The sequence below is a fragment of the Puma concolor genome, chromosome B2 (assembly GCF_028749965.1).
Source record: "Puma concolor isolate L17-30 chromosome B2, mPumCon1.1.hap2, whole genome shotgun sequence".
Lineage (NCBI taxonomy): Eukaryota > Metazoa > Chordata > Mammalia > Carnivora > Felidae > Puma > Puma concolor.
The window spans coordinates 143,586,303-143,608,068 of NC_141671.1; the positions used below are offsets into that span (position 1 = coordinate 143,586,303).

General features: G+C 52.2%; 1 protein-coding gene across 11 annotated transcripts in view; it reads left to right on the forward strand.

Moving 5' to 3' along the window:
* Window positions 1-3,674, forward strand: part of ARID1B (AT-rich interaction domain 1B) — a 450,301-nt gene extending 446,627 nt beyond the window's left edge. For all 11 annotated transcript variants that reach the window (XM_086708220.1, XM_086708218.1, XM_086708223.1 and 8 more), the window contains one exon: window positions 493-3,674. In XM_086708220.1, coding sequence (XP_086564346.1) covers window positions 493-2,229 — 1,737 coding nt within the window. In that variant the 3' untranslated portion in view covers window positions 2,230-3,674. The remainder of the gene's footprint in view (window positions 1-492) is intronic.
* The last annotated feature ends 18,092 nt before the right edge of the window (window positions 3,675-21,766 follow it).

The following is a 21,766-nucleotide window of genomic DNA, read 5'->3' on the forward strand; positions in this document are numbered from 1 at the left end:
AACCTATGGCACCTGAGACAAAAATAACCATAAAATCCTAAGAATAATAACCATAAAAATCCAGGCAAGCAAGTCTCAGATAAATAGCAGAAGAGAACAGACTCACTTTGGGTGAATGAGTCTATAAAATCCACATTCCCACTCTTCTAATATGGAGTGTGTTGTACCTAAATCAGAAGAAAAGACAAAGAGCACAAAGCAGTCCGTCACTGATACTATTAAAGGTAAGAAAATAACACGGAAGTTTCCATACTGATAGAGTAGGAAAGTAAACAGCAAATAAAAAAACATGTGGTTTCGTCAACAATGTAAAATTCAGGAGACGGTTCCCACCCATCTGTGTTTTCTCTTTCTTGGCCCAGACAAAAAGGAAATGAATCGTGTGAAAATCACCCTAAAAATGTATTGATAGTTATTAGGATTGTTACCCTTCTCAGTCCCCGTGTGAGGTTATGACATTGTCCCCGTTCTTGTTCTTGTCCTCCTCTCTAGCTGTCCGGATTTCTGGAACTTTTAGTAGAGTACTTTAGAAAATGCCTAATTGACATTTTTGGAATTCTTACGGAATACGAGGTGGGAGACCCCAGCCAAAAAGCACTTGATCACAATGCGGGGAAGAGAGCTGACGGCCAGTCCTTGGCCGACGAGTCTGGGAAAGAGGAGGAGGGCACCGAGTGTGTGGACGAGGAGGACGACGAGGAGGACGACGAGGAGGACGACGAGGAGGAGGACGACGGGAAGACGGAGACCGAGGAGAAGAGCAGCTCGACTCTGGCCTCTCCCAACACCACTGCGGATCCGAAGGAAAAGCCCAGGCAAGCTAGCAAGTTCGACAAGCTCCCGATAAAGATAGTCAAAAAGAACAACCTGTTTGTGGTCGACCGATCTGACAAGCTGGGTCGTGTTCAGGAGTTCAACAGCGGACTTCTGCACTGGCAGCTTGGCGGGGGGGACACCACCGAGCACATCCAGACTCACTTTGAGAGCAAGATGGAAATTCCTCCTCGCAGGCGTCCACCTCCCCCTCTGAGCTCCACCGGGAGGAAGAAAGAGCAGGAAGGAAAAGGCGATTCTGACGAGCAGCAAGAGAAGAGCATCATCGCAACCATCGATGATGTCCTCTGTGCTCGGCCGGGGGCGCTGCCCGAAGATGCGAACCCTGGTACCCAGACCGAGAGCGGGAAGTTTCCCTTTGGGATACATCAAGCCAAAAGTCACCGGAACATCAAGCTGCTGGAGGACGAGCCCAGGAGCCGAGACGAGACTCCTCTCTGCACCATCGCGCACTGGCAGGATTCCCTGGCCAAGCGCTGCATCTGTGTGTCGAATATTGTCCGTAGCTTGTCTTTTGTGCCTGGCAATGACGCCGAAATGTCCAAACATCCAGGCTTGGTGCTGATCCTGGGGAAGCTGATTCTCCTTCACCACGAGCATCCAGAGAGGAAGCGAGCGCCGCAGACCTACGAGAAAGAGGAAGACGAGGACAAAGGGGTGGCCTGCAGCAAAGACGAGTGGTGGTGGGACTGCCTGGAGGTCCTAAGGGACAACACGCTGGTCACGTTGGCCAACATTTCCGGGCAACTAGACTTGTCTGCGTACACAGAAAGCATCTGCCTGCCGATTCTGGACGGCTTGCTGCACTGGATGGTGTGCCCGTCGGCAGAGGCACAAGACCCCTTTCCAACCGTGGGACCCAACTCTGTCCTGTCGCCTCAGAGACTTGTGCTGGAGACCCTCTGCAAACTCAGTATCCAGGACAACAACGTGGACCTGATCTTGGCCACGCCTCCATTTAGTCGCCAGGAGAAATTCTACGCTACGTTAGTTAGGTACGTTGGGGATCGCAAAAACCCAGTCTGTCGAGAAATGTCCATGGCGCTCTTATCGAACCTTGCCCAAGGGGACGCGCTGGCAGCAAGGGCAATAGCTGTGCAGAAGGGAAGCATCGGAAACTTGATAAGCTTCCTAGAGGACGGGGTCACCATGGCCCAGTATCAGCAGAGCCAGCATAACCTCATGCACATGCAACCGCCGCCTCTAGAACCACCTAGCGTGGACATGATGTGCAGGGCGGCCAAGGCTCTGCTGGCCATGGCCAGGGTGGACGAGAACCGCTCGGAATTCCTTCTGCACGAGGGCCGATTGCTGGATATCTCGATATCAGCCGTCCTGAACTCTCTGGTTGCGTCTGTCATCTGTGATGTACTGTTTCAGATTGGGCAGTTATGACATCAGTGAGAAGGCAGCATGTGTGAGTGAAAACTAGAGGCTCCCGTATAACTGGCTGTTTTCTGTTCTTGTTTATCCAGCGTAGGAAGAAGGAAAAGAAAATCTTTGCTCCTCTGCCCCATTCACTATTTACCAATTGGGAATTAAAGAAATAATTAATTCGAACAGTTATGAAATTAATATTTGCTGTCTGTGTGTATAAGTACATCCTTTTGGGGTTTTTTATTTTGTTTTTGTTTTTGTTTTTTTTTTTAACCAAAGTTGCTGTCTAGTGCATTCAAAGGTCACTTGTTGTTTTTCACAGATTTTCTTTTTAATGTTCTTTTCCATGTTGTATTGCATTTTTGGGGAAGCAAATTGACTTTAATGAAACAAATTGCGGCGAAAGATGCTAAGATGGGAAAATTTCACCACACTGAGGCAAAAAAGGTGAAAAAGTGATCAACTTCCTAGGCATGTCATTCTTCAGATAATGAAAACAAAACAAAACAAAACAAAACTGTATCCCATCACCCAAAGCTCTGTGCAATAGAAACTACTTCTAGAGATGTAGGAATAGGGGCTCAAGGAGGTGTGTCAGTCAGTAGTCAAACTATGAAATGATACTGGTTTCTCCACAGGAAAATGGTTCCATTAGGCTAGGAGCAAAAACAATGTCGTTTGAAGTTAAGAGTGAAAACACATACCTGACAACGATCAACGGAAATTGCTTCCTCACCACTACCGTCGGTCATGTCTGCCGTCTGTCGTTGGACCTTCCACGTGACAGTTCTTCACAATTCCTTTAATCATTTTTTAAATATTTTTTTTTTTTACTGCCTATGGGCTGTGATGTATATAGAAGTTGTACATTAAACACACCCTCATTTTTTCTTTTCTCTTTTCTTTTTTTCTGTTTTTTTTTTTTTTTTAGTACAAAGTTTTTAGTTTCTTTTTCATGATGTGGTAACTACGAAGCGATGGTAGAGTTAAATAATTTTTTATTTTTATTTTATATATTTTTTCATTAGGGCCATATCTCCAAAAAAAGAAAAAAAAGAAAAAATACAAAAAACAAAAACAAACAAAAAAAAACAAACAAAAAAAAGAGGGTAATGTACAAGTTTCTGTATGTATAAAGTCATGCTCTATTTCGGGAGAGCAGCTGATCACAATTTGCTTCATGAATCAAGGTGTGGAAATGGTTGCATATGGATTGATTTAGAAAATGGTTACCAGTACAGACAAAAAAGAAAAAAATACAACTAAAAGGAAGAAACACAACTTCAAAGATTTTTCAGTGACGAGAATCCACATTTGTATTTCAAGATAATGTAGTTTAAAAAAAAAAAAAAAACTTGATGTAAATTCCTCCTTTTCCTCTGGCTTAATGAATATCATTTATTCAGTATAAAATCTTTATATGTTCCACATGTTAAGAATAAATGTACATTAAATCTTGTTAAGCACTGTGATGGGTGTTCTTGAATACTGTTCTAGTTTCCTTACAGTGGTTTCATAGTAACCAAGTTATCCACAAGAAATAGGGGAAATACAGCCGCGGACTAACAGAGTCCCTGTCACGAAACCCTGAGGTCGGGAGGGACCTGTAGGGTTGACCTGCTTTAGAGTGGGGGGGGGGCAACAGTTCGATTTTTCTCCAATTATTTAGCTAATGAGTCTTTGTTTGAAGCGATCCACGCGAACGACATTGAGGTCTGAGAATCTTCAGTATCTATGGGAGGTGGCTGCCGGCCCAGGAGCTCACTGGCCTGACAGCAGAACATTCTGCCTTTCACTAACCCCGTCTTGATTTTAATCAGAGTTCAGTCTAGTCCACGTTTCTTCTGTGTGCCTCAGAGGTATTTTGCATTTAGTTTACTCCACCGTGTATAATATTTATATTGTGCAATGTTAAAAAGAATATGTTATATTGTATGTGGTGTACATAGTGCAAAGTGATTATTTCTATTTCAGGGCATATTAATATTCTCATATTCCTTCCTACCTGGTGCACAGTAGCTTTTTAATACTGGTCACTTCTAATTTAAACCTTTTCTTCCCGGGTCCTTGACTGTTACCGCGTAACAATCGATCTCTTTGAAACTGCTGCAGAATCCAGCTGTTAGCGGACAGACACCCTCTGACTCTACCTCTTTACCACCCTCCCAGTCACGACACAGAAACCCCAAGTCCTTTCGCCAGACCCGTTGTCCGGGGTTGCACCTGGAAGAGTTAGACAAGAGCACGCAGCCACGACCAGCGTGTGAAACGTGACGCTAGTGTCACGAGAAACAGATTTTTCTGCGAGCAGTGTCCTCATCTGTCAGCCCCCACATTACTTAGTCACACAACCTTCGTACCTAACGAGGCAGCCAAATACATGTTGAATTAAAAGCCCATTTATAATTCTACTTTAAGTACATCTGCTTGCTGAGAACAGATTGTAGTGCTCTGAGCTTCAACTACCGAAGATTTGTAAGAGGGAATCGATAGGAGTCCAGTCGCTCTCTTACAGAGCACGAACACAAGGTGTGCAGAGACTCTGAAGCCATCCACTACCCCAATTTCTTTTGTCAACCGAAAGCGTAAAATCATTACAAAAGACTGTTGTTTTCATGGTTTGAGTTGTAATCAGTACCTAGAGTCTGACCATTGAGCAACAAGTTTTTACATACCGATATGCAACGTAACCTCTAGAATAATCCAGGAAGACGTTAGCATCCTTTCTACATTCTCACCCCAGAATCAAGACTGCAGAAGCCCATGAAGAACTTACAACCTGCCTGAGATCATCCCGCCTACAAACTGAGTTATTGCTTTGTCCTAAAACTTAGTTGGTTTTTTTTTCTATGAGGCTTTTCAGAAACTTACAGGATGCCCGTACTTTAAATGTGTACAAAAAAAAAAAAAAAAAAAAAAGATAAAAATAAAGGTGCAAAGAAAGTTTAGTATTTTGGAATGGTGCTATAAAGTTGAATCTGTTGGTATTCGAGTGCATTTTTTTAATGTCACATAAGAGATATTGGGTGGCACGTGCTCAGAAATGACTATTCAGATGTTTTGTTTGAGGTCGAGAATGACAGAGAATCCGATTTTATTGGTGAATGTGGCCTATTCAGAAACTAGCTACACTGCTTTTGCAAAGTGAGAATAGAGAATGGTTTTTTCAGGGGGTGTGAGCAGTTGGCTGACCCAGCGTCAGCTGCTAAGTACCTTTCTCATGGAAGGAATATGGCCTTTGCCCTGAAATCCATCCATTTAAAAACTGTTGGAAATCTTTCATTTCCCGTCAAACCCCATGTACCGATTCCTATGATCTGTTCACCTGCAAGGAAGCAGAGAAGGTATTAAATGAGCCAAAAATGACAATCCAAACAACCCATCTTCTTCTTGCTGGGTTCACTTCTTTGTCTGGAGAGCTGGAGGCCCAGCCGCCCGACGGCCCCTGCCCTCCGCCCCTCCGTGGCACCGCAGAGAACTTCCTAGTCAGATGACCTTTCAAACATGCCTAGAAATCTTCTTGGGGATAGTCATAACCTACTAAGATGTCTCATTTTGCATTAATTCAGCAGAGATGTGTTGAGCACTCCCTGCCTCAGCCCTCGGCGCTGAGGAGTCCCTCGTGAATGAAGACTTGGGTCACGTTCTCGTCTTTTGGGTCAGACAGATTCCCGAGACAGTCTTCCAAGTGCATTGTTTACGCACTGAGAACACTTGGCACGCTTTTGTTGACTACCAAATAAAGTAAGGCTCTATAGCCCGTCAGTGTGTGGGGAAGAGCTCTGGGCTGAAAAGCAAGGGGACTGAGTCGAGGCTCAGTGACAGCCTGACCTGCAGGTGCTAGGACAGCATGGTCTCTGAGGCCCCTTCCGGCTCTAAAACGTGACTCCAGAGCCTCCGGTTCCTTTCCTGCTCACGCAGGAGGGCCTGTCTGGAGGGGACCAAACGATGGTAGCCTGGGACCGTGACGCCAGGCTGCTTGATGGGCCCTGGGAAATTTAGGAATTGATTGAGACTGTACGAGAAGACCGCATCAAGGCCTTTTTTTTTGACGTTTTATTTTTGACAAAGACAGAGTGTGAGCAGGGGAGGGGCAGAGAGAGAGGGAGACACAGAATCCGAAGCAGGCTCCAGGCTGAGCTGTGAGCACAGAGCCCGACGCGGGGCTCGAACTCACAAACTGTTGAGATCATGACCTGAGCCGAAGTCAGGTGCTTAACCAACTGAGCCACCCAGGCCCCCCTTAAGGCCTTTTTTTTTTTTTAAGTTTATTTATTTTTAGAGAGAGAAGGAGAGAACACGAAGGGGGGAGGGGCAGAGAGAAGGAGAGAAAATCCCAAGCAGGCTCCATGCTGTCGGCACAGAGCCCAACGCGGGGATCCATCTCACGAACCGTGACATCGTGACCTGAGCTGACGTCAAGTCAGACACGTAACCAACTGAGCCATCCAGACGCCCCGCGAGGCCTTTTTTGTTCTTAAGTCCCACGTACCCCCCCCCACGTGTCCATGCCTATCTTCCCGTCGCCGTGCCTCACGCTTCCGTCCCGTTTTCCAGTCCTGCTTTTGTTTGATGATGCTCCAAGTCCTCTAAAATGCCACAAATTCCCAAGTTGATTCACGTTGGGATTTAAACCTATGAAACCCCGGGGGGAAGCTGGGGTAAGACCATCAAATGTGTTCTTCCTGAGTCTGACTTCAGGGACATGAAGTTTTACCCCAGCTTTTTCAAAGCATATGCCAAGAAATAGAAGAGATCTCAAAACAAAAGCAAAAACATCCCGAAACTCCTTATGTGTTCTCTTGGCCATCTGTAATCCATGTTATCATATTAAAGACTGAGAAACCCTGCAGAAAAGAAGCCTGTTTATCCCAAGCATTTCCTGACTTAATTAACCTTGAAACCTTTTTTTCCCCTCTAAACGTGCTGCACAGCTTTGGTAGACTGCACACGTTAGCGGAAGATACTGCCTCACTTCTAAACCTCCGTGTACCCTGCTTGTCCAGAGTGCAGCATTCCTTGCACTGAAATTGAGATGCCCCCATTGGAGGCGATTTCATGAAATCTCTTGCCGTCTCTGACCTTGAGCAAGGTACTTAAATTCTTTGAGCCTCCGTTTCCCATATACCTGTACTGTGGGAGTGATGCCTACCTCAGGATTGGTGAGGATAAAATGAGGCATTATATAAAGACCTGATATCCCATGTGATCACTGTGTGTGCACCCTGAACGTACACACACACACACACACACCCTTCTTCCTTGGGTGGGTGCCCTAAAGCATGTTCGTGCAAGTTTAAAATCTCACCTAAGAGAGTATCTTCCCATTGTCACAACCAGCCACACAGTTTGCGTGACTATTGGTTGGGGTTTTTCAGTAAAATCCATAAAGGGTTAGTCCATGGACTGCCTGTGGCTAGTGCATAAGGTGATCGTGCTTGATTTCTCTAACGAAGGTCAGTTTTGGGAGTTGGACATCCAGAGGGGGTGGAAGAACTAGGCTTTAACGTCGCAGGCCTCAGGGAGCCATGTCTGGACTACAGTCAGTCGTGCGGCAGACTTGCCCCTCCCCTGCCCTCCTAAAATAACACGGCGGCCAGGAACATTGTCCAGAGGTCAGCTCCGGCAGGTGGCTGACCGCAATGTTTTCCTTTGCTATTCCTTTTCATCTGGGGCACAGAGCAGAGAACTTTCCTGGAGAAAAGGAACTCTAGTCTTCATGCTTAGCTGGAGCTGGGCCATGTTTCTGTGGGCTACCGAGAAGGAATTCAGGACGTTCCTCATTTCTGTGTGAGCGTAATGTAAGGTCAGGTAAATAAATGAACCTTGAGCTTTGATCTTCTGCATAAATTTGTTATGTTGATGGCCCAGGACCTGTATGTTCTACACACTGTAGATTTTTCCAGGGACTTAAAGAACCTAAGCTTGGATTCAGCCCCTTGAAGATATCCTTGTCCAAACAAAAGCAGTTTCTTCAGCAAAACCCGGCAGCATTTATAACACCGCTTCCTGGTAAGTGGTGATCATTTCACATTTGGATGTTTTCTTGCACTTGAAGGAATTTCATGGCTATTAGTTGTCTTTGCAGAAGTCTTGGTGTAGAGCATGATAACATCCATTCTCCAGAAACAGAAGCATAGGTTGATGCGCAAAGTAGCTGGAACCAAACTGAGATCTCCCCTTTCCAAGAACGGGTGCTTTGCCTGAGAAATGTTTTCAGCTCTGTGCAAACTCCAGAGGATCCAGGGACTTTTAAAACAGAAGCCGTGTTATGCATTGGCCACAGATTAGAGGGAGGGGGGTCTTTTGTAAAACCTCATCATCAAGGCATAATGTCATATGCTCCTCTATTGAAACGAACATAAGTGCAAATTTAAAACAAAATCTGGAAAGTCTGGGCAGTGCTCTGTCATATGGCAGGTTCTTCCAAGAGTGTCTCCTTACTGCCGCCTTCATAATCCTTGGGAGCTTCATCTGTGTGTTTTGTGTCGAGATGCAGACGTAACTACCACCCACTCCAGCCCATGTTCCGGGTTTCTGTCCTCCGAGCCTTTCTTGGGCCTCCCTCCTCATCATACACCCAAGGCCGTGTGAATTCCTGTGGGCAATTCATGATGACGTCCCTACTGGACACCAGATACTCTACCAAAGACTAAGATTCCCAGAAGATGTCAGGCAGATTTTTCTGCCCTTCTGGGCCTTCAAATATACTGCGAAATTTGCATCGGAACTTAAATTTCTTCCAAAAATTCCATTAGGCCCGCGGGCTTGCATAGATGATCCTTGATGAGAAGTTGGGGTCAACCCAGCCCCCGCTAGCGTTTAAAATTGAATTCCTGGTCATCTAGGGAATTGGCCTGTCCAGTAGGAATTGGCATGACCTTTGACCCTGTTATCTTAGGTGTTCTTGGAAGTTTCACTGGCTTGGAGGATATTCTGCCTAACAGATGACTTCTTCGGTGCCCCTGTCAGACATTTTGGATTTTAATTTTGTAATAGTTTCTTAGCTTTCCTGTTTCCCTTTTCATTCACCCATTGTGACTTGGAAGATACCTGAGGAATGAAAAGTGAAAAGGGACATATGGGGAGGACACCAGTTGCATACGTTTGGATGGTAGCTTTAAAGATGCTGGTCTAACACCAGAGGCTATTTGTTCCCGTGGGAAAATGATAGGATACCTTCTACGCACTGAAGAGGAATACACTTTTAGCATGATAGAGAAAAAAATTACCCATAAGCGCAATGCTTGTTTTGTTGGTTCCGTGTATTTTTTACCAAATGGTGTGAACATATGGCCACTGCTTCTCTTGGCCATAAGATCTGAAGGGAGAAGACTCCTGATGGCAAGAAGCCATCGTGATTTATCGAGGCGAGTTTCGATTCCAAAGGGATCTTCAAGTGAAGGCCTCTCTCAGCCAACTTTTCATGTGCAGTCCCCTCTCCCCACGTTTAACATTTGATGTCTGCTTTGGTGGGTAACAGTAGATTGGGATGCATCTGGGGGAAAAAGTCAGGTTTTGTTAATTAGTGGAATTTTATCTTGGTGGGCCTTGTTTTCAAAAATTACATTTGATCCTAGTTTGGGGGCTCAGCGCACTGAGCAGTCAAATCTTGATATGAACTGGCACCTCTTCCCATCCACCCAGAATCTGTCTTCAAGGGCCGTCGTTAAATGGTGCGATTTGTAAGTGCCTGCAAATCGTTTTCACAGTCTCGTGCTCGTCTGGGGTATTGAACTTACATTTTTGGAGAACACTCCTCAAAGCCTCCTGTCTGGCTTCTCTTACGGAGGTGGGGGTGAGAAGTCTGTTGGTTTCTGTTTTCTCAAAAGCACACGGGAAACAGGTGGAGCCCTGATGGGAGAGGCCTGCATTCCTGACTCACAGCTGAGGAGCCGCCACCCCTCCCCCCCCCCCCCCCCCCCCGCTTCCACTCACGTCCAGGACAGCTTCGGACCCTCTCACCCCTGCAAGGGCACTGGGGTGGGCATGACCCAGCCTTTGAGGGGAGGAGAGTCCTGGTGTTCTCCCATGACCCCGTCTAGGCACCACAGCCCCTAGTTTGCACTCCTTCGTGCCTCGTGAGCAGAACGGAGTGGTCAAAGCCTGAGCGCAGTCTGCCATCCGGTAGGCGTTTAATAAACAGTGGCCGTCTCGCTTCCAAAACATACTGAGCATCATCCTGTGCCTAAATGGGGCTGCACACTGTCAGCAGGTAAGCACCAGTCTGACGCCTGTTGCAGAGGCTACAGGAGAAGCACCCAGCCCACGTTGGAGGGGGCAATCTGGGAAGGCTTCCTGTAGGAGACTGCGTGAGGTGGAACGGAGCTAAGGAAAGAAGTCCTTCTTTCCCCGGCACAGTGCTCATCGTACAGAAGGGAGTTGTGAAAGCTCTCTGGGCATTCCGGGACCTAAAAAAAATCCAGGACGGTTCAGTTGCAGGTTTTGAAGTGGTCTGCAGGAGGGGGTGGGGAGAGGGTGCCCAGAGGAGGCTGGGAGTTGAGCAAGGACAAGAACACCAGAGCCCTGCATCATCCCCGGGGGTGGCCGGCCTCAGTGGGTTACTGAAAGACCTGAGCGGTAATGAGATTCCCATTACAACTAGATGGGAATCTGAGGAGCGAAACCAGCGGGAAAACCATTAGGGCTTTGCAGTATCCAGGCAGGGGGTGCTGAGGGCCAAGCGAGAGCGGCAGCTGTCGGCCGAAGAGGGTGAGCAGCCTTCTAAACGGGACGGATCCTGGGGTGTTGGGGGCGTGAGGCCTAGGGACCGTGTGGACGGAGGGGCTGGGAGGGAACGGCCGATGGCGTGGGTCACCCTGGGTCCGCTTGCCGGCCGTTGAGGAGGCGATCTGAGGAAGGCACGGGTCCGGGGGACCAGCTGGAAGCCTCAGGTACACGACCTGGTCTCTAAACAAAGATGTGCCCCCCCGGGCTCCGGTGGGCTGCGGGCACAGAGGAATGAGGGTTGTTACCAGCTCACCCTGGGGTAAGGAGACAGTCCCAGATCAGCCGGGCGGGCCCAAGGTAGGTGCAAAGGTCTGTAAAAGCAGAAGAGGGGAGCAAAAGGGGGCTTGGTGGGGTGCCACAGAGGGTGGTCCAGGAGGTGCTGGGATGCTGGCCTTGAAGGTGGAGGAAGGGGCCGTGAGCCCTGGGGTGTGGGCGGCCCCCGGAACCTGGAAAAGGCCAGGACGCTATCCCCAGAGCCTTCAGAAAGGAGCACGGCCCTGCGACACCTGGATTTCAGCCCGGGAGGGAGACCGTTGTCCCCTCCCGGCCCACGGGACCGTCGGATGGTGCATCTGTGTTGTTTGAAGCCACTAAGTTTGAGGCACTTGGTTCCTACAGCTGCTAAGGGAGACGAGCTCAGGGGCTTTTGGGGTTTTTGGTGCCTGTGGGACACGCAGGGGCCGCTGGTTAGAGGCAGTGGAGCACAGGGCTCTGGGATCCGGGGCTGGAGTGCAGATCGGGGGTCTGCGAGGTGGCGGTTAGCAGGATCCCCGAGAGAAGGCCTGAGGGCTCGGCCGGCGTTCACAGCCAGAGCGTGGAAGGGGACGCCTCAGAGACCAGAGGGGGCAGGATCCAGAGGCCAAGGGGGCCAAGGGCCGGGAGGACCGAGCCGCTGTCCCCACTGGCAGTGGGCCTGTCAGGAGGAGACCGCATCTGTCCAGCTTGGCGAGGAGGAGGTCAAGGGCGCGGAGGGGGTGGTCTCGCTGCAGGGGCGAGGTGAGCTTCAGCCCCTGCAGACCTGCCACGAGAGACACCCCGCCCCCCGAGATGCCAGCCCCTCAGAAGAGACCTGAGGGCCACGTCTCAGCTTGCGGGTTCCGAGCGCGCGCGGCTCACGAGCGGTCCAGCGTGTTGTCTCTTGTCTTGCGGGCAGATGTCATTCTTTTGCTCCAAAAATCAGTGGACCAGGGAGACGACTCTGGCCAGTCTTCAGCCTCTTCACGTGGGAGTACCTCTCTGGTGGCACGTCTGTGTCTGCCTCCCGGGCGGTGACGTGAGCTGCCGCGGATCCGCGAGCGTGGGGAGCTGGCGGGGGCTTTGAGCGGGAGAGTGAGCAGGGCACGAGGGTGTCGAGGCGCCCTTGCTGCCTGGAGAAGAACGGGCTTCCGTCTGTCAGGAGTCCGACCCGCAGCCGGAAACCAGGCCTTAAACCACAGGCCTCCGCCACGTGCCTTGGGTCAGGGGGAGAGCCCTAGAACTTGGGGCTCCGGGCGGGTCCACCCCGGCACCAGGCACCTCCCCCGGGCGATTCTGGAAGGAAGACTGCGTCCCCGGCTGCGACGGCGGGCGGCCAGTCCTTCGCCCGATGGGCCCCCGAGGCGGGAATCCCGACGGGAGCGGGAAGACCTCACATCCCCTTCGGACTGTCTGCTTCCTCCTGAGGGCCCCACGTTTCTCCGGAAGTCTCTTCTGGCCACCAGTGACTCAAGACCAGCCCTTCCAAGCTCTCAGAGCGGCCCAAGGTGAGCGCCTAGGTCCGCGGTGCCCCTCACTTCCTCCACGTGCCACGGCCACCCCAGGGAGAGGGGGCTCGTGAGTGGCCTGTGGACAATCCACAAAGAGGCCAAGGCAGGGGGGCTGGGGGCGCGTCTGCACCAGGCCAGAAAGAACGCCGCAGTCGTCACCCCCCACCGCCCAGCGGCCCCGGGGCCTGCCTCACCGAGACTTCGTACGAAGATGGACAAAACCGCCTGCCTTTTCCGAAGTCCCCCCCCTCCCCCTCCCCCGCCCCCAGACCCGATGCCCCAAGACGGCACTGGTGTGCGTGTGCCCGTTAAACCGGGGCCGGCTCAGCCCTCCCGTCTCTCGCCGTCTCCTCTCGCCGGCTCCTCTCGCCGGCCAGCGAGGCCCTTTCCTGAGCGCCCACCGCTGTCCCTTTCCCGTCGGGCCTCCCGACCCGCAGCTCCCAGCCTTTCCGTCCCTGGGCCCCGACCCCAGCTCGCCTCCGCTCGCAGGAGCTTTGCGGCTCGGATCCCGCATTCTGCTCGCTGCTCAGTGGCGAATTTCTGAGCCTGTCCTTCCGACCCCTCTCTCCAGTTCACCGTGTCCTTTATTTTCCTCCCTCTTCGTGGAAATCTTTCTTTTCATCTCTTTAATTTTGCGAACCACCTTCAGGTGAGCAGTTTTCTCGTCGGAACGTGTCTGCAGCGCTGATGGCTGGGTGGTCACGGATCGCTGCTCCTTAAAGGCCCCGCAGCAGCGATATTCTGTTCCTTCCACCCGCAGGTGGTGTGGGGGGGACTCTCTTTTAGTTTGAAAGTGTTTCGTTGTTTTTAACCCCCACAACCCCTCCCCGCTCCCGTTCTTCCCTTTGCTGTTGACCTCTGGTCTTACTGCACCGTTGTCATGGAATTCGTGTTCTGTAATTTCCGGATTGGATCGTTTCTCTGGCTTCTTCTCTGCTCCATCATTTCTTTCCGGAATCCCTGTTGCACAGACACCCCCGGCGGCCGCTCTGTCTTCTTGCCTTTTTCTCCTCTCCCTCGTCATCCTTAGTGTCCCTCTTTACCCCTCCTTCTGAGTGCTCAGAGAATTTCTCAAGGTATGAGTTTGGCTCTCTGTACTGTCCTGCACACCGTTCACTGCTTCTGGAGAGCTAAGAAACAGGGTAGTGAATGTTTTGTTTCCAAAAACAATATTGTCAAAATTTCAGGTGGTTCTCTTCACAGGCGCAATTTCCTCCCCAGACCCCAGCGTCCCCCCAGCGCTGGGTGTGAGTCTGACTCGTCCCTCCCTCCCCAAGTGGCCGGCTCAGGAGGCCCCCAGGTCCTTGCCCACAGACGACCTCAAGCCATCAGAGGCGTTTCAGTGATGGGAAACCCTATGGGGCCCCCGGGGCACTGGTCTCTTCTCCAGACGCCCCACGGCCCACTTACCAGCGGCCCTCGCGCTCAGGTGCCTGGGGCACGAGTCTGGCTCTAACAGTCCCGTGAGACCTTCCCTCCAGAGACCGTGGCCAACCAGTCCCAGCTCACCCAGACTCCTCCGTGTTAGCGATCCCATGTTCCAGGCCCCCCGGGGTGGTGGCTCACCTCACCCCTGAACCAAGGACACCCACTCGCCCTATTTCTGCCCCGAAATGGGGGCTGTCCCGTGCTGTCCCCTCACTAGGGAATTGGGCCCTCGTCCTCCACAAGAAGATCTATTGGCAACTTTAAATGGCAGCTAGTTGCTCTTAAAAATGACTAAATCCTTCCCGCAGGGAAACCTCCCACTTCGTTCCCAGTCCTGCTCCCAGCTTGGGGTTGCCACAGCCCTGCTGGTGGCCGTCAGGCCTGTGTACCTTGCCGGTCCTGTCTGCATCGCAACTCCGAAAGCGAAGCTACGTTTCCAGCTCGTCGATGGCGTTCTTTTTTGTTTTCCATTTATCCGCTCTCGGTTACATGGACTTGTGTGTGCTCACAGGGCTTCAGGGTGTGGGCTCTTCGGGTCCGAAACGCACTCACGGTCCATTGCAGCCTCGCTTACACGATGTGAGTTACTCTCCTGTCTGTGGCTTCAAACCCTCCTTCAGACAGTTGGTTTTCAGACCTGGTCACGTGGTTGCCCCTCACAGCTGGAGGGGAGGGCCTCCCCGAGGCCCTGGGCCCTGTCGCTTGCTCAGGGTGACGCTCCCTCCTGCTGCCAGAGCGCCCGGCCCTTTCTCTTCCCCGGTACGGAAGGAGAGGCAAGCACCGTGTGGGGTGTGCTCCAGCCGCACAGCAGAGCGGGCCACCTGTCCCCAGACCCGGGCCTGAGGACAGGAGCTGGGACTGGTCCACGCAGGGCCCGGCAGGAGTGTGCGCTCAGACCCCGGGAAGATCAGGGTCCACCCGGAGGGAAACACGAACGTCCTCCAAGGAAATTGTTGTCAAAAGGAATAGAGTTAAGCGATTGAGAAAACACCGGTTCATAGTTATGTCTTCTCATTCTCTTTTGCTCATTTATTATTTACTATTACGGGGGGTGGGGGCGGTGGGGGCGGGTAATATTTCTTGTTTCCTCAGTGGCACCCTGTGGCCATTTGTTCTGTGGCCAGAACTAAGGACCCTCCTTCCAGTCCCTGGAAGTGAGCAGGATCCGTCTGCTTGGGAAGGATGGTTCTCGGGCCCAGACTGCAGACGCGGTGGCTACGATGGCCAGGCCCTGCTCAGAGTAGACGGAAGTACAGATGGGCCACCGGGGTCGGGGCGGGGGGGACCCCAGGGGAGAACCCCGTGGAGGGAAGAGTGACACGGTGCGGATGGTCCAGAGCGAGCCCACAGTGATAAACAGCTCCCGCTCAGACCCAAGCAGGCCCCACCGCCACGTGGAGGGGGGCTTATGCAACCTCTGTGCCGGAGGTAAAGAGGCTCCGTGACTCGTGAGTCTTCGGTCACCGCAGCCAAGCTGGAGTGTCCACGTGACCCTCCTAGCCATGAACCTGGAGCTCAGAAGTCCGCCCCGGCCCCAGAGGGAGTGATGCATGAGGGCAGAGATGCGACACTTGGCCCTTAGATACTCTGCCCAGCCTGCCAAGCGTCCCCCAGCCCGTGTTGACTCTGAACTCTGTCCTCTGGGATCCTGCGGCTGTCACTGTCCACGTGGCTCATGCGGTTCAGCGGGTGGCAAGGGGACACCTGGCTACGAGGAGGGCCAGAAGGAATTCTCTCCCTGGGGGGTTTCCAGTAGCTCCCGGGCTTAGTAAGTTTCCTGAGGGCTTCGCTGGGAGGGCAGAGCGGGTGCTGGGGCGGTTCAGGGGGTGCTCCTGGATGGGGTTCAAGACTCACAGTAGGTCAGACCATGTAGACGACAGAAAACAACGGGGTCCCCTGGCAGGGAGAAAGCAAGCTGTGTGGGGAAGGACACGGGTGGGGGTCCTCCAGAATGGAAGAACTGTCACAGTGAGTGAGGACACCATCCGAAGGGCATGCGGGGACACACAGGTGTTGCGGTGTCATGCGAGGAGGGCGATGTTGTTTCTGACAAAGCAAAACAAACATGCAGGCAGTTATTGGAGCAAGTGACGAGCCTGTCACCGTGTTCCCTGACAGCTTTGCCAGCTTCTAATTTTCCTGCCCCTCCGATCACCTTTTGGGAGCAAGCCTGTCCTCCTGGCCGGGACTTTCCAGCCAGCAGAACCAAGTGAGGAAACGAGATCTCTGGTTTTCGGTGGGCCTCCCCAAGAGAAGCCGATGAAAGTGATGAGAAGATCCTGGAACCGCCTGGAGAAGAGCACGTCAGCCCTCAAGGATGAGGACGGAGGCGGGTGCTCTTTGATGAGGAGCCGGGATGGGAGGGAAAGGGCCACAATTCCGGCAGGATGAGGCAGAAACAAGCCCTCCCTGCCACTTCCCTGCAGGGGGTGGAGCTGTGGCCCCCCGGGGGGGCAGCCCACAGGGACAGGTGGCCCCGTGGGGTCCCGCATGCTCCCTGCCAGCCTGGGCAGCCCGGTCGCAGCCATCCAGGCCTCGCATCCCTGCGGTTCGGAGCCTCTGCCGGGCCTGGCGCCCGGACCCGGGCTGCAGCCAGCAGGGCGAGGAGGGAGGGGGCAGCGCCCACTCTGCCCCTGCGTGGGAGGGGTGCATTCCCCTCTTTCATAGAGCAGGGACGGATAAACCATACACATGAGATCAAAGCAAAGAGGAACCTGTTTTGGAGGCTGGGGAGAGAGCTCAGAGGAGAGGCCAAAGCCCTGAGCACTGGGGACATATGGCATTTGTCAATCAAATGCAGAGCAACCTTCAAAAAGCCATTAGAAGGCAGCCCCATGCCGTCTCGGCCATTTGTGCCGGCTGATGGCTCCCCTGTCCCGCAGGCCCTACAGACGCTCCGTTTCTGGGACTAATTAGCCTTCCAGAGGGCAATCAAGGGCCTCTGCTGGAACTTTCTTAGGAACTGAGCCGTTAGATGGCTTCAAAAGGACACCACTAGGAATGGGCAAAAGCAGCTCTCTTCCCGGCTGGGCCAGGCGGCTTCTGCTACCTGCGCGGCCTGGCAGCACCGGTGAGGGGCCCCCCCACAGGGCACGTCCCCGAGCCTGGACAGGCCGTCGCCACCTCGCCAAGGCTCCCTCTCCCGCCGACCACACGCCTTTCCAAAGTTCACCCTTACTCTTCACCACGTCGTCCAGCCCGGCGTTTGCATCAGTAAACATCGTCAGAGCCCCGCGAGGGCAAGAGCTGGTGTGCTTTGCTCACTGCCAGACCTTCCGAGGCGGGGAGTCACCGGGCACCGAGCACCTCGTTAATGTGGCCAAGTACATACATGAGTTTCATCCCAGCTGAACTGAGCCTGTGGGATTTCCTTCCAGGAACATACTTCTAACGGGGCAGATGTCTTTATTTTCTCTTGTTCGTAACGTGATGTAGATTGAGGGAGAATCTGGTCCCTGAATTTTCCTTCTGCAAATGTGTTCAGGGTGATCCGCATCCCCTTCCTAGGAATGGCGTCAGATGGGGTCAATTGGAAGTGCCAGCTTCTGCCAATGCTCAGGCTGCCTGTCTGTGCCCTTTCTGCCACCTGTTTCCACCGACGGCCCAACCCCGTGCAGCCTTCTGGGGGGTCACCGTGACCTGCTCAGACAGAGGGGTGACGGTTCCCTGTCGCCTGGGCTTTATTCAGCTGCCTCCTCCCTGCCTCGTGCCCAGTGAGCCCGATGCCCGACCCTTGCTCCTGGCCCAGCGCTCCTGCCATCTGGGCAAAGCAGACTCCGGGGACGGCCCCCAGAACCAAAAGCTGGCCTGTCAGGGTCAGGAAGGGAGGGCAAGTCTTACCAGGCACCAGGATGAAACAAAGGGGTGCCGAGTCCTTCCCAGCCACCTCTCGCTGGTGGGAACAGAGGACGGGAACACTGGGAAAATGAAACTCCAGACAGTCCCAGGACCGAGAATGTGTGGAAACCCCGGGCCAGGTGCAGGCAGGCCTTCCACACCATTGTCTTGCCCTGTCTTGACCCCAGGTGTCCAGCAGGCACTGCGGGGCTCGGGGGCTGCCCAGCGGGACAGCTCTGGGGCTGCAGTTAGCAAATCGTCTCGCAAATATGTATTCCCTTCCCTCCTTGCACCCTTCCTTCCGTCATCCAAGCTCCCTTCTGTGTCCGTTTCTTAAGATGAGAGTTGGAAAAGCGTCCCCTGTAGAAATGTTGAAAAGTACGGAAGCATAGAGATAAAAGTGAAAAATAAAAATTACCTGTAATTCTGGCATCCAGAAATATCTTTCATAAAGGGGTCAATTTTATAAGCAAATCTTAAAATGTGTTAGATCATGAGCCTTTTCGTGTCATTAATTTTTCTAAAATTTGAATCTTAGTGGCTGCCTAGGGCTCCATTTATTACACCAATCCCCTATTGTTGGACATTTATGTCTTTTCCAAATTTTTACCATCGTAAAAAATGCTGCAGTGAACATCCTAGAAGGTAAATCTTTGTGACTATCTGTAATTAATTCATTAAGATAAATTCCTAGGATAAATTCCTGTAAAAACAATGTGTCAAGTGGGATGACTATATTTAAAGCTATTTGGACACATCCCCCAGGGACACTCGGGGGAAGTCCCATCACTGAAAATCCCAGTGGAAGCTTACCAAAGGGTCCAGCCCCTTGAACCCAGCCCGCACTGAGTACCCACTGCCCCCCTCAAATTTGATAGGCAAAAAAGACATTGTTTTGTTTTCATTCCTTTGACCTCAAGATTGGACTTTTTAAAAATATGTTCTTGACTCATCTCTATTTGGCATTTTGGAAAATTTCTGTTTGTATCCTTTGTCCATGTTTTCCACCAGAATATTAATTTTTTACAAAAATTGAACCTGTAGGAGTTAACATTCATAAGCTACAAAACCCTTGTGTCACTTTTTCCCCTTTTTCTCCCTTAGTTTGGTGTCTCCACCCTCAGTCTCTATCTGCAACGTGGGTTACTTGGACCAAACGACCTCTCGACCCCAAGGTCATTTCAAAACCCTCAGCCCTCTCTCTCTGTTGTAACCCCCTTTTCAGCCATGCCGGGGCTCCAAACTCATTAGTATGTCTCCTGGGACCTTGAGTTTGACTTGTCTGCCAAGGTGGACCTTCCACTTGAATAATCCAGGTAGGTCCCCTACATAGGCCCCCGGTGGGAGAGGAAGCCAGTTCCCCTGGCCCCAGGAAGGGGTCCCGGCTGGGGTCTCTGTGGCCGTTATGAGGGCCACCCCCCCCCAATTGGTTGAAGAAGTAATAAGTCCACACAATGGACTCAGATGTAGATGCAAATTTTGTGACATGGGAGAATTTATTTTTAAATAAGAAGAGTAGATTCCAGAGCAATAAAAGCCCTTACAGACAGACACACACACACCGAGAACAAATGTGAATCGCCGGTCCCTGAGCAACTCCCCTCCATTTCCTGTCTCCCTTCAGATGTCGCCTCTAAACGCACTGCTCTGAGGCAGTTTCCCCTGAAGTCACGTCCCCGCTGCCAGCGTGTCATAGGCAGCTCTGGGTGGAACCTCATTACACCGTCTGCCGGGTCATGGCAGGCCTGCCGGCACTGGAAGGATGGTCTGCAGAGGCCTGGTTGCTGTATGTGGAATGGAGCTTCTTCAGGAAGAATTTTCTCCTGTTGGCCGTTTTGTGGATCTCGAGGCCTGGGCTCAGAACTTCCTAAAACAGGGGTTCTCAAGGGCGTGGGGGCAGAATTCACTGCACTGCTGTTTTAAACTACACTCCAGGGCCAACAGAAAAACAGTCTGGGGTGCCTGGGTGGCTCAGTGGGTTAAGCATCTGACTTCGGCTCAGGTTATGACCCCACGGCTCATGAGTTCAAACCCGGAGTCGGGCTTTGTGCTCACAGCTCAGAGCCTGGAGCCTGCTTCGGATTCTGTGTCTCCCTCTCTCCCTGCCCCTCCCCCACGCTCGCGCATGCGCTCTCTCTCTCTCTCGCTCGCTCTCTCTCTCTCTCTAAAACAAAACAAAACATGGTCTGGGAATTGAACACTTAACCTGCCCTAACACACTCACCAGCACACACACACCCCTGCACACGCGTGTGCGTGTGCACACTTCTCGAAGATTAAGGCCACCGATCTCAGGCCTGGGGAACGTTTGCTGGCCCCTCCAGGCTGGTGTTTTCCGAGGACACGAGAACAGCTGTTTTGTGACAGGTGAAGTCCAGGCTGCAGCCACGGTGTCTGTAGCCAGAGAGAAAAAGCCGGACGCTCCCGCCGCGGGGTCGAGTGTCTGCCACGCCCAGAACTGCAGACGTGAACCGGCTGGAAGGAGTCGGCGCTGTGTTGTTTTCAGCTGAAGATGTGGGGGCCGAGCTCCTCGGTAACTACATCCGTCAGGGCTCACAAACGTGGGCCCGCCGAGGACCAGCCAGGCCGCCACCGGCTGGAGGCCACTCCTGGAGCCCGGGTCCTACCGCGGCAGCCTGGCCCTGGCTGACCGCCGGATGCGCCTCTTTAATGCGGGGCCGCGAGTCAGATGCTTCGTATCAGCCTGGGGGTCATAGCAGACCCCTTCCTCCTTCCGGATGCCTCCGTCCTCCTTCCGGATGCCTCCGTCCTCCTTCCGGACGCCTCCGTCCTCCTTCCGGACGCCAAGAGGCCGTCCCCCAAATTTCAGAGTGTGGGAGGAAGTAGATCCTTCTAGAGAGCTGCAGCATAGGCTGGGGGAGCAGGGAGGGCCAGGGGCTCCGGGGAAGGGCCCGGAGCAGGGGTGTGGAAGGTGGAGCTGCTCCAGAATGACGACTCGTCTTACAAACACACATTAGTATCAAGCTTCAGAATTGTCAGATCCCGGGGCTATTGGGATGGCTCTTTTTAAGAATTCCTTACATTTGGGGAGCCTGGGTGGCTCAGTCGGTTAAGCGCCCCACTTCGTTGGGGTCATGATCTCCTGGTTCGTGGGTTCAAGCCCCGTGTCGGGTTCTGTGCTGACAGCTCGGACTCTGTCTCTCAAGTAAGTAAACATTTTTAAAAATTAAAAAAAAAAAAAAAAAAAAAGCCCAGTTTTCCAGTTTCTCATGTGGATAAATGGGGGTGGGGTGCTTCGGACTCAGGAAGGCCTCATGCAAATTAAACTACCCCCTGCCCCCCACCACCGCACCAGGACTCTGGGCCGCGAATGGGAACTCTCATACTGGTCTCGGATTAAATGAGGTCATGCTCGTGAGCTTCACCACTCAGGGCCCAGAAAGGCAGGAGCTCAGTAACTACTCACTCCTTTTGCCTGGAACCAGGAACAGGGAAACACCAGGGGGCCCGGTGGGGAGGTCAGGTCAACAGGGCTGGACGAGCACCCGCCAGGGCCCCCACCCCTCACCCCCGGCAGCGGACACACAGAGTGGAAGATCAGTTCCTGGGCTAGCAGGGGTGAATTCAATGAAGAGTAGGGCAGTTAGTCAAATAATTATTATCGCAAAATATGATTAGAGACTGACAGGCAGAGTGATCTGGGAGGACAAGGAAGGAGTCAGTTGTTGATTATTTATATATTTATAGCATATATTTTACATGTTATATATTATATTATGATTCATAGATGATAGATGATGATAGATGATAGATAGATTATAGATAGATGTCTACTATGAACCAAGACCCACATT